Here is a 13,001-nt window from a genome sequence, read left to right on the forward strand (position 1 = left end):
AGCCAGTAGATGCAACACACAAATAAAAAAAGCCAAGATCAATAAGCAAGAACAGTAAATGAACAGCAACACAAATCTAAAATGCAACGAAACCACTGAAAAATGCTAAATCAAGTTAACACAAGCAATATAACTAATCAAAGTATAACACAAAACTGAAAACTCACAAAACCACTGAAAAACACAAGAAAAATGTGATTATGCCGTGTGACTTGCGTTCAGGCTACCTGATCACTTGTCACACTGCAAAATCAAGGTAACACAAGCAATATAACTAATCAAAGTATAACACAAAACTGAAAACTCACAAAACCACTGAACTATGCAAGAAAAATGTGATTATGCCGTGTGACTTGTGTTCAGGCTACCTGATCACTTGTCACACTGCAAAATCAAGGTAACACAAGCAATATAACTAATCAAAGTATAACACAAAACTGAAAACTCACAAAACCACTGAAAAACGCAAGAAAAATGTGATTATGCTGTGTGACTTGCGTTCAGGCTACCTGATCACTTGTCACACTGCAAAATCAAGGTAACACAAGCAATATAACTAATCAAAGTATAACACAAAACTGAAAACTCTCAAAACCACCGAAAAACACAAGAAAAATGTGATTATGCCGTGTGACTTGCGTTCAGGCTACCTGATCACTTGTCACACTGCAAAATCAAGGTAACAGTAATAACAGTATATATATATAATATAACAGAAATAAAAGTATAACACAGAACTTAGAAATCAGAGTAATAGAGTAAAACAAGTAATAAAACAGAAATAAAGCACAATGCAGAACTGAAAAAGCAATGAAACAAATAAAATCAATAATATAAAATAAAACTGATGAAACAGTGATTAGTGTGTAAAGGCTAAAAATGGAAAATAAAATAAAGGCAAAGTAAAAAATATGTATGTGTGTACACTTGTGAGTGTGTGTAAGTGTATGCCTGTGCAAAAAAAAAGTGGAAACTGCAAAAAAAAAATCAGAAAAAAAAATTACAATTAGTGTGATGTGTAAATGGTGCAAAATTGGTACCTGGGGCAGGCAAGGCAGATCTCAAAGGCAGGCAGGCAGGCAGATCTCTGGTGCTGGAAGACCGCAGGGGGATGCAGGCAGGCTCCAAGAGGCTCCACGATGCTCCACGAGTGAAGGGGGCGGCGCCAGGGGCAGGATTAAATACCCCAAGCAGCAGGCACGTCCTGATGACGTCGCTGCGACTTGGGGGTCACACAGAGGCGATCGGAGGGGGCCCAGGAGGGAGCAGCGTTGGTAAGCTCGTTGCCTAGGGGGTTTTGGGCCTGGCAGCGCGTCTCTGCACTCGGATCGATCGGCGAGTGCAGAGAACGCGCTGTCCTTATGGGAAACGTAGCTTCTATGTGCTTGGCATACAACGATTTTGTATGCCAGCACGTAGAAGCTACGTGCTTGGCAGGGAAAGGGTTAACCAACTGAAATGGGAATAAAGATAACTAATTTCACATTGGTGTGCAATAAAAATGTTTGGCACAATGTAGTAAGCTAGGATGCTAGAGCCAATATGGGAACCTCTTGCTACAGATTTTAATTTAAAAAAAAAAATTCTGTCTTTAGAAAGAAAAAGAAAAATACCATTATTTTCCCTTGTCAATTATTAGCCAGACTAAGGGAGTTATTTTTCAAAAATCAAGTATGTGTTTTTTCTTGTTTTGAAAAATTGTGGCAAGAAATGTGAACATGAATACAGGTACTCGTATCTTCAGAAAGCTCAAATAGTCAGTCTTTATTAGAAAAAAATGAGTGTCCAGAAAAATTAGGGCTGGTTAGGTTCTATAGGATTGGGAATGTCTTAACAACATTATTTCCTCAGTTTATTAAAACATTAAAAAAACATTTTCTGCCTCATTGAAAATGAATGGAACCATGTGAATATCACTGACATGCTAGTTTTTTAGTGAAATGGGAAAAAGTTGTTCGCCCTTTGTGGTTGGGTTTTTTGCACTTTTAGTTTATTTTTCTCGATCTGAATTTTGGAACGGTTTTTTAAATAAGCTAATGTTTAAGGGGCGATTGCATTTTTTCACACTCGCTTTTTTCTTATTCTCAATTTTTAATAAATCACCCTACCTTTCTTCACATTTCCAAATCCAAAATCATAATATACATCTGGAATAATGTCAATTTTCTAAAATTGGGGAAATGAAATTGCAAACAAACAAGTATATGCTATACAGCTTCATACTGTGCTTTTCTATGTATAACAAATATTCAGAGAAGCACACAGAATAGTCTGAATTCAAAGCAAATTGATAATTCTATATTTATTTTAATTTTTTTTCTGGTCAATTCAGCTGAGATACAATATATTTTTTCGATTTTATAGGTGTTTACAAGAAAGAAGAAGCTCATTTGCTCTTAAAAGTTTTTCAGGTTAAAGGATCATCAGACACTCTCATTACAAAGTTTGAAAATTGGGTCATAGATGGTTATGTAAGTATTTTACAACTTTTTTTTTTATCAATGAATAAGACTGATCCATGCATATAAGGGCTCAAAATTAAGAATTTAACAGCACACACTTATATATCTTATGATTGGAACCCTTCTTTTAGTCTGCACAGACAAAGTGTTATATGATATTTATCTGATATGATAATTAGCAGTAGCTATGCAGTAGAATCTAATTCACAGGAAAATTTCAAAATATAATTTAATGTGTTCTGCTTATTAAATCAATATTAAGGATGGCCTAAATAAATGTTTTTCATTAAATAATTTATTTTCAGGCAGTTATAGTTTATTATATAAAAAGAAACATGTCCTTGGGTTTGTTGCACATTACTAGTCGTTTCAACGCATCCATTGATCATTGGTTGGGACTTGCCCCTAGAAAATGTATCTGCGTGGTGTTCTAAGGGCAGGAAATCATTTCAAAAAATGTCTGGACAGTCAAGAAATAAATGAGGACAAAATAAAACAGAGTATCAGGATTCTTCAGTTTCAATGCAAGAGTTGCAGTATACAAATGTATATATTCACTATATCCAGAGTATTACATAAGAACTTTTGAAAGCCTTTCCATTTTATATCTTTGATTGTTTCTGTTCATTAAAACAGTTTTTCTTGGTTGTGTAAAATAGGTTTCATCAGCAGCAACGGGTGTGTTCAACTTCCAAGGTGAAATACACTCAAAGGATTTCGGCAAATTTATGTTTCAAAAACAAAGTAAGATCTAAATTTTATTTATTGTGTTTTATGTTAAAGAGTTACATAATTAAATAATTAATTTGGGTTGAAAAAGACAAAAGTGACGTGAACTTTTTTGATGCAACCAATACTTTTTTTGACACAACCTCAACTTTTTTCTCACTCAGCGAATTTTTGTCACTGCAAATTTTTGCGGGTGTTTCACCAAAAAAATTGCCAATGGCCAAATGCAGAATTCTGCAGGGAATATATGGCTGGAGAAAAGTTTTGCTGTTCACTATTCCTCAAGTCTAAAGTCTTGGTTCTTTGTTTTGAAAAAAGATCTCCTGTTACAGTATGTCCTTTAATGTTCTAAAATACTAGTTAGGGCAAAAATGTTTTTTGAAGGAAAAAAAAATTAGTGAACATAGGTACCAGCATAATGACAACACACAATATAATAATAATGCAATTTGCTGCCAAATTTGAAATAAAAACTCACTGAGAGCCCAGGTTATGTTTAGAGTTCTTTATTGAAAGATTTTGGTTGCAAAAAATGTTTTCTATTGGTGATTTTTCCAGTTCCTGGCTTCTTGCTTGTTCCTCACCATTCCTGCCTTGACCTTTGCCTGTCTACTAACTGTGATCCTGTTTTTATCCCGCTGTTTCAGGGGGGAAGACTGGCTTTTGCCTACATACACTAAAGCTACATGGAGCTTTATCAGCTTCGCTAGTTGTAACAGTTTATATATGGTTTTTCTTATAGATTTCTCTGATTCTGGTCCTTTTATGAAAAGGAGGGAAACACAATATTTGGAGAGGTTCCTAGTTTATTTTCAGATTTGCTTGTAAGTCACTTTAGGGATCAAACTTGCAGAAAGGAACACTAGAACAATTTCTAAGATGTCATGTCTCCCTCTGCCAGATTCCCTTTTCTCTGTGTTTAAGAACTGTATGCTTTGTTCTTGCCCCAGGACTTTTTCCTGTGTAATATCTTCGCTGCTGATAACATACAGTACTTGCTCACATGCCTGCAAGTACGAGTGCTACTTGTATAAAAAAAGATTATTATTATTATTATTTATCTTTTTTATTTTAAAAATACTGTAGTAACCACATTGGCATATCATCTGGACTTACGATTTCCCCTCATGTTTAATGTTACTGATAATCAAAAATGTATTTCTTAACTAACACCCTCAAAATAAAAATTGTCCAATTGTGCAATTCTATTTTTTTTTTTTTGTAGCTTATTTTTTTATTTTTATCCAGTGCAAAAATTACATTGTTTTTACAATTGTTTTTACATTATACATTCTTTGAATAGTAGAATTTGACAGTACAGGTTGTCCAGGTTATGCTGAGAGGTAAATGAAAGGTATTATCAAAAGAAAGAAAAGTTGAAATGAGAAAGGAAATAGGAACATATAAATCTAAGAATCAAACCATTGGATGCATGATGAAGCATTCAAATAGATAAGTAGGAGTTAAAGAAGGGAGAAGGGGGTGGGAAGTTATTTTTATTATTTCGGTTAAGGTTGGTTGATTTGTAGTTTTCCATTTAGAGGCTATGGCTAGCCGTGCAGCCGTAAGGATATGATCGGCTAAGGTCTGGCCACTTCTGCATTGGTTTTCCTAGGAGAAAAGTAGGGAGGTCTGCTGGTATCTGCCGAGAGAAGATCCCGCTAATAAGATTGCCTACTTCTGTCCACATTTGTTGGATTACTGGGCATTCCCAGAATATGTGTAGAAGGGTTCCTTGTGCTCCACAGTTCCTCCAGCAACTTGGTGGGCAGGTGGGGAAGAGTCTGAGCAACTTGTCTGGGGTATTATACCAGAACATCATGATTTTGTATATGTGTTCTTTTTCCCTGACACATGTGACCATTCTTCTGGCATTGTCCCAGATGCTTGTCCATTCCTCAGATGTAAGTCGTTGTGGGAGTAGCGCATTCCAATTTTCCATATACTTATGTTTATCCAATTGTGCAATTCTTATCTTTATTTTTATTATAACCTTTTTTAAAACATTAGTGTTACCTAATGTTCTATAGGAAAGTACGACCCTGCATTGTTTTGTCTGTTTAAGTATTTTTCTACTACTTCTGTTTAATGAGAATGAGTACTCACTGGATAGCCCATAATCACCATTATTTATTATCTAAAGTATATTACTACTGCAACTTCCTACTACCATTTCCAGAGGTGCTATACCTAGAACTATCTATAGCTGGCATCCTGTTTTATTCAATATGGCCCAAGTATTCCTTACACACACTTCAAACACATTTCTAAAAGTTTTCAAGGCAGCAAAATATACTGAAAATCTTAAAATGGATGGAATGTATAATTTTTTAAAGTGGTTTATTTTTATGGTTCCTGGAAATAAAATTGCTTTTCAAATACCATATTCAAACATCTATTGGTATTGCCATGACTTCACATGTTTTTCAGTTCACACAATGCTATTTGCTTAATGACAGCTATGTACTTAATTATTAATATATCTTTTTTTTGTTACAGGTTCTCAAAGCATTAATAACTCATCCAACAACTACTATGGCACAAATAGTAGTTCTGTTGCAGCTGCAATATTGGTACCCTTTTTTGCTCTTATTCTATCAGGGTTTGGTTTTTACCTATACAAACACAGGTAAGTTATTATAAGTATTTCCAAGCTATTTATAAATGATCAACAATTACAATAGAAGAAGTAACTTAATAAATGCTACTGCTTGTCTGACGTGGGTTAAACAATATTTACTGTACATGTAGTACACACTCACACTAATCTTGCATGCAGGAAAGTATTCCTGCCTGCAAGTTTTGCTGCTACATAAATCCCTGTTATTATGTTAAGTGAGTTAGCACTGCTTCTATGAGTTTATTTTTCAGTGTGTATGTAAACTACGGAAATTTAATGCTAACAAAGATAATAGGTATTCTACTTGGCCATCGCCTCTAAAGGCAGTATATCTTATTTAAACATTATTTACAAAGGTGGCACCCCTTGCCTAAACATGCACTTGCAAGTATTTCTTGTATTTGCATCCCCTTACTGTATGAAAAGCTGTTACTAACAATAATAGGGCCAAACTTGCCAATTTTAATGTGGGAACAGTGTATCTGATTAGTACATTTTGTATTTAAATAGGCAGGTTTACATTAATAATTCAAGAAGTCTAAGGCATCTGTAGTAGGCACAATAAATGTTTCTCTACTTAAAGTATCAACAATTTAAAAAGAAATGCATGTATAGGTGTATGATTTTATTAACATTATCAGTTTATTATCATCAAAGAGAGAATGTTTCAGAAAACAGTTTTATCTAGAAAAACTCATATCATCTGCTAAACAGCTATGCCCTTTATAAGCAAGTAATTAAGCATGCTTTTCTAAAATTGCTTAAGTTTCACACTTTACATATAAGTATGAATACCATCAAAACAAATTGCCAAGATTACATATAAATTACAGATATACAGATAAGATTAGTCTTGTCACTAAAAGAATGTACGTTATCCATCACCACATTAACCCATACTACAGTATTTAGTCTGTAGTATCAATCATACTGTGTATTCTGTGTATTTTGAATAATATATAATAATAGACAAACTTAGAAAAATAAAAATTTTAAAAAGAGGTCTGTCATCATACCGTATATACTCGAGTATAAGCCGAGTTTTTCAGCACACAAAATGTGCTGAAAAATGTACCCTCGGCTTATACTCGAGTCCCAGACCCCATGCTAGCAAATCCTGCTGCCCCCGCCAACCCTATAGTGATTCCCACAGCCCCCACGCACAGCATGGACAGTCTCTCAAAACGAAACAAGTCAGTCTTACACAGTGGCGATTTAAAGTTCCTTCAGTCCAGGTTAATGTTGCTCTCAGCATGCCTATAGATAGACAGTATATCTATGTGACCGTGTGGAAGACATGACAACCTGAAGGGGCGCGTGACATCACTTCCGCCCCAGGCGCCACTGTGGAATGCACCAACAGGTAGCAGGCTAATGTAGAAGGTCTTGTGGATTACTCACGCGCTCAGCGGTTCCTATCGCAGTGCTACGCTTCTGTGGGAAGCCGATATTGGCATGCTGAGAGCGACATTATCCGGGACTGAAGGAACTTTAAATCGCCACTGTGTAAGACTGACTTGTTTCATTTTGTGCTGTGGGTGTGGGCTATAGAGATGGTGGGGGCTGCGGGAATCGCTATAGGGTTGGCGGGGGCAGTATATAACTGTTCCCATTACTTTACATGTGACATATTACATACATTACATATATATAATACTGTAGTATATATTTCCTATAGATCCTAATTATAGTTAATCATAATTGACTGAAGTTAAACACATATCATTTGTTTAACTTCAGTCAATCAATAATTACCTATAATTAGTACCTAAGTACAGTATTTCCCATTATTAGCAATACTGATCAGGTATCAGCCTAGGCTTATACTCGAGTCAATACGTTTTTCCAGTTTTCTTAGGTAAAATTGGGTACCTTGGCTTATATTCGGATCGGCTTATACTCGAGTATATACGGTACTAATTATAAATCAAGCAGTGTTACTGCTCTTTTCCTGTTTAATGGCAGGTGAAAACACTTACTCTATAGTAATATTTAATTTTTTTATCCTAAAATTGGATTTAAACTGATTATTAGCCCTTTTGAAATACAAATGAAAAAATCTAATTATTATTAGTTAAATTATTAGATTTTGTTGTAATTTCAATATTACATGTATGGACATGTAACATTGAAATTACAACAAAATCTAATAATTTAACTAATCAATGTTATGCATACATACAAACCAGTAAGTAAAAACACCAGTAACAGATTACCTGGAGCAAATTCTATGATAATCTCTACAGGAACTTGAGAAGTCAAATGAGGTTTGAAACATTTAATGGCAAAAAAAGTAACTTAAGGAAAGTACTGTTGTTTTTTTTTGGGGGGGGGGTTTGTGTGCAATAATTTGTGCAATAATTTGGTGCATTAGTGTTCCAAATGTGGCAAGATAATTCTTACAATGCATTTCCACTAAATATTTGCAATAGATGCAATGTAGCTAGGAAATGGAATATTCTTTGTACTGTACAATTAGCAGAACCATGGAAAGGTCATAAACCCCAGTACATGCGTTTTGATTATAAAAAAAAAAAAATGTACGGAATTTAGTCTTTTTATCTGGGTGATTGACTTCTTTCATATTTTGAGGTGTATGCTTATAAACACTTACTGGAGCTCAGTCCATCTCCAATAAACTAACAGGATAGTATCAAATTGCTAGGGAATTATAGAATGCCTAATTATGGGCAGTTCACAAGCATACTATATTATTGAATGAGAGATTAAATTTTGTGTACTTTGCATCCTTATTAAGCACAGCTATTTTAAGTCATAAACTTGGGTACTGGACTAGAATACAAATATCTGAGGGCAGCTTACTGTAGGAAGAGCTACAATAAAATGTTCTTTTTACCCTGCTTGTTGGGCATGTTGTGACTCATGAGCTGAAACAGCTACCTAAGTGCAGCTTCCCCTTTTTCAGAAACCACACCCACAAGATTGATAGGGCATGCTCTATGGACATACACACACAAATGCTTTTTTGCAGATCAACCATACAATTACAGCATGTGAGGCCTAGTATTCTACGTTTTCAAGATCCGATACATTACATACAAACTTTGTTGTTTCTCTTTAAATACGGAGAGAAAAAACTGTACTGTAGACTATTATAACAAATACAAGCAAATGAAAAAAAGTAAAATGTCAATATTATGTCATGTTGTTTTTCTTTTTGTTCAACAGGGCAAGACCGAAAGTTCAGTATAATGGGTACGCTGGTCATGAAAACAGTAATGGACAAGCTTCCTTTGAAAATCCTATGTACGACACAAACTTAAAACCCACAGAGGCAAAAGCAGTCAGATTTGATACAACATTAAACACAGTTTGTACAGTTGTATAGCCTTTGGTGCCCAGTAAGACTGATTCATAGCCATACCTCTTATGGACAAATATTCCATCGTTGCCCTCTTCTTCTTCTTCTTCTGCCTTTGTGGCAGTAACGTCTAACAAAACCATGTCTCTAAAATCCCAAGTCAAGCCTTCTGAAGATAAAATAATTCTGAAGAAAAAATAATTACAATTGGATTGGATGAAAAATTCCTGGCTTCAAGTGCTTACCATCAAAGAATGCTTCAGGAAGACTGCCAAGTTACTCCACTTCATTTTACAAGTTACTTCGTTTTAACGCCTCATACTTTGCAATTTGTATGTGGCCGGATACCTTTAGTTGCAATATTGTGGGCACATGGATAAATATTGTGGGTGCTATAATGAATGATAGCGCCGCAAATTTATTTTTTTTATATTCCATTAACGTGAATGTTCCTAAAAAACTAAACTGTTTGAAACTAAGGACACCTTAAAATATGGTTGCACATATTTAAGATGCTTTACAATTAAATCAATGAAACATTCTGAGTAAAGAAGCAACCGGATATTTAAGGCACTATATGTACTCTGAACCAATTTGCTATTTTTTTCATTCAGCTGAAGTTGCATAATTCTACTGCACAATTTTTTTGCACTAGTATGTTTGAAATGACTGAGAACCATGCCATCAAAGAACAGGGTTATTAACAACATTGTTTCTATTGTTTAATTTCACATTCATTTTTCATACCTTTCATACAAAATCACTTTTAATATAGATCTCTCATATTGATTTGTTGATAAAAGAACTGTATTTCTCATGTTTTGTCATTTTTATGACAAAAATATCATATCGCGATCAACATTAGAAACTCCATTCAGAAGCAACAGACAATTTTTGTACAATATATATTTTATGTCTTATTTTCTTAAAAAAATCAAAAGGAAAAAAAAGGGTTGTTGGTCATAAAAGTTTGTATTACACAATTAAAATGCAGGTGATTGACAAATTGTAATAAGTAATTTATTAAAAAAAAAAAAAAGAAAAAAACTTTGAGAATGATGCATTAATAACATCTAAAAGAACACAACAAAGCAAACAGCAGATCAGATGGGATTGTGCTACATTTTGGTGCAAATGTCAACTATTTTATCCACATCCAAAAAAACAAAAAACTTGTATGGTATATTCTATTGTTTGTCATTTTCCACAGTTTTATATTGAAGTTGTGCCACGCACTATTTTTGAGTTTCCATATCAACTTATTAAAGTTGCATACACAGGCAAATTGCGAAATGAGCAGATAATGGGCTGGTGTGACAACACATTTAATAGGATTAATTTGCAAGCCTAAATCCCATTGTTAAGTTGTTAGTTAAATGAATCACGAAGGAGGAGTCTATTATTTCATTTATCTAATGACTATTAACACTCATTCATGTGATCATTAATTAAATGGATTTACCAGTGTCTGACTGGAGCCTGTGAGATTTGGATCATAAAGTCCATTCATTTTAGACATGGGAAGATGTTGAGCCAGGTTGAAATGAACTAATTTAGCAAATAATATCTGCGTGTGAACAATTAAACAGGATATTGTTTTCCTTGCTGTTTTCTATTTCTGGGCAATAATGAAACATATTAAGTAGGGTTAATATGTAAGCTCTGAACCAATATTACCCAAAATTATCAATTTTTGGAAAGTTTAAAGTGGGCATTTTAACTTCTTGTCTTCTATTCTTACTATTTCTGGATGAACAGAATAATATGTGTTTGAAAGTAGCACAGACAATACACTGTTTTCAGTCATTCAGATCTGCAGATCTACAGATCTGTTTCATTTGATATATGCATCACTCGATAAGTAGTTTAATTAAGAACCTACAGCACTTCACTCAAAATGCATATTTTCAGAAAAAATGCCTTACTGCCAAAATAATCCATATCATATAGGGTTTTGTCTACAGTGTAATTTATTTTATAGTATACTGGTATGCTTGCATAAATAATGTATCAGTTATTAAGAAAATCCTGCTAGTTATTTAGTAAATTATTAAAAATTGGATAGAGTAAAAATTGTATTTGTATCTATATATATTCAATGAATATATGTAGAATTAGCAAACTTAGGTCTGTCATTGAAACTACAGTATATAGCGTCAAATGACAGAGTCATGACAGCAATGACACTGGAATTGAGAAAAAATAGTGCATTGACAATTGCTTCCAAGATTTCCCTTTGTGCACTGCATTTGTGGTTGTAAATAAGTCCTATTATCTCTATGTCATAACATACCCCTTATATGTAAACCATAAGTGTATTGAAAAAAAAACAGAGAACAGAGGCATGTGGTGGCCATATAACAGAACAGAGCCTCATAAAGGACATGTCTAAGCATCATTTTAATTTGATGAATTCATTAAGCACCATTTATAAAAACATATTTAAAAGCTTGTTTATGGGTTTTGTATATTACATGAAGAAAAATATTTAAAAGTCATGTAGAAACAATATTAAGGTTTCTTTTACTTCAGTTCTCTCTCTAACCATATTAACATTCAAAAACCTCTTTTACTTAATATTTATATGTAAATATTATATCTGTCCTAATTAAAAAACTTCACAACAGACAAGATGGGGAAGTGGGGTTAGTCTATGCATACTCTAAGAGACCAGAACGATCACTGAAAGGGGCATCTGTTTGTGCCTATACCCTTCATTGTCAGGAATGCCATTTCAGAAATAAAATGCATATTAGTAGAACCTAAAATGTCAATACTCATATAAACTCTCTTACTGAGAAGCAAATTTTACTTCATTTAAGGAAAATTATACTGTTATAGTTTTATAAACAAATAAGGCTGCATCACTTTAAAACCCTTCTAGGCACTAATATAACATGTTAAACAAGCAACTTGCTTCTGTTTAAGGAATACAGTAGTTGGAAAACATGTTTTTTTCCTATATCTTTATTTCCAGGGGTGCCCTCAGACATGTGACCTGTGCGCTGATAAACTTCAGTCAAACTTTACTGCTGCACTGCAAGTTGAACTGATATCATTCCCCTCCATTCCCTCCCAGCAGCCGATCAGCAGAACAATAGGAAGGTAGCAAGATAGCAGCTCCCTGACACCTGTATTGCCAGAATAGTACTTAATAGGAAGAAATCCAAGTCCAGCTTGGGACTCCTCCAGTTACATGGAAGTAGGAGAAACAACATGTTATCTGAAAGTTCTAATGTGTAGCACTGGCTGCTAAATTAGAGGAAATTATTTGCAATGTGAACTGTGCAACTTAGAAATAAAAAGTACACCATACAAATATTGACAGAATCCATTTAAGCTTAGGAGCGATACCATTCAGGCCACCTGGAGGAGGATCAAGTCATAGAAAAATTTAGTTTTGCATGATGAGATTTTTAAACCTGTCCAACAGGCAAGCAAATTTGCCAACCCCCAACTAGATGTTGGTTACACAGGCCGTTATTTGAGGCTACATTGCCTGAATCAGCAGCCAATGTTGGTTCACATATACGCCCTAATTAATAGAAACCTTTGAAAAAAATAACATTGCTCAAGGTGCCCTCTTAAGCACTTTTGAAATTTACATGATTATTTTTGGTTTGTTTTAAGGCTAATTAACTAATTTTAAACTGTTAATATAATACATTTTGTAACAGCTCTACATGCTAGTGCTAGTTAGTTCTTCCGACTGCACAGTCGGTGGGAGAATATAAAATAATATTTATATACTTAATATTTAATGTAAATTTCAGAAGTGCTTGCTTAGAATATATGCTTAAAAGAGCACCCTTAGCCATTTTTGATATTATTTTAGGTTTATATATCCTGTGGTGTGGTGGTTGTAGCA

The 13,001-nt window shown here is 34.1% G+C and overlaps 1 protein-coding gene across 1 annotated transcript in view; it reads left to right on the forward strand.

Moving 5' to 3' along the window:
* Positions 1-10,139, forward strand: part of csmd1 (CUB and Sushi multiple domains 1) — a 716,970-nt gene extending 706,831 nt beyond the window's left edge. The window contains exons 68-71 of the mRNA XM_031902727.1: positions 2,365-2,471; positions 3,122-3,206; positions 5,691-5,820; positions 9,001-10,139. Coding sequence (XP_031758587.1) covers positions 2,365-2,471; positions 3,122-3,206; positions 5,691-5,820; positions 9,001-9,160 — 482 coding nt within the window. The 3' untranslated portion in view covers positions 9,161-10,139. The remainder of the gene's footprint in view (positions 1-2,364; positions 2,472-3,121; positions 3,207-5,690; positions 5,821-9,000) is intronic.
* The last annotated feature ends 2,862 nt before the right edge of the window (positions 10,140-13,001 follow it).

This window comes from Xenopus tropicalis, chromosome 5, assembly GCF_000004195.4.
Source record: "Xenopus tropicalis strain Nigerian chromosome 5, UCB_Xtro_10.0, whole genome shotgun sequence".
Lineage (NCBI taxonomy): Eukaryota > Metazoa > Chordata > Amphibia > Anura > Pipidae > Xenopus > Xenopus tropicalis.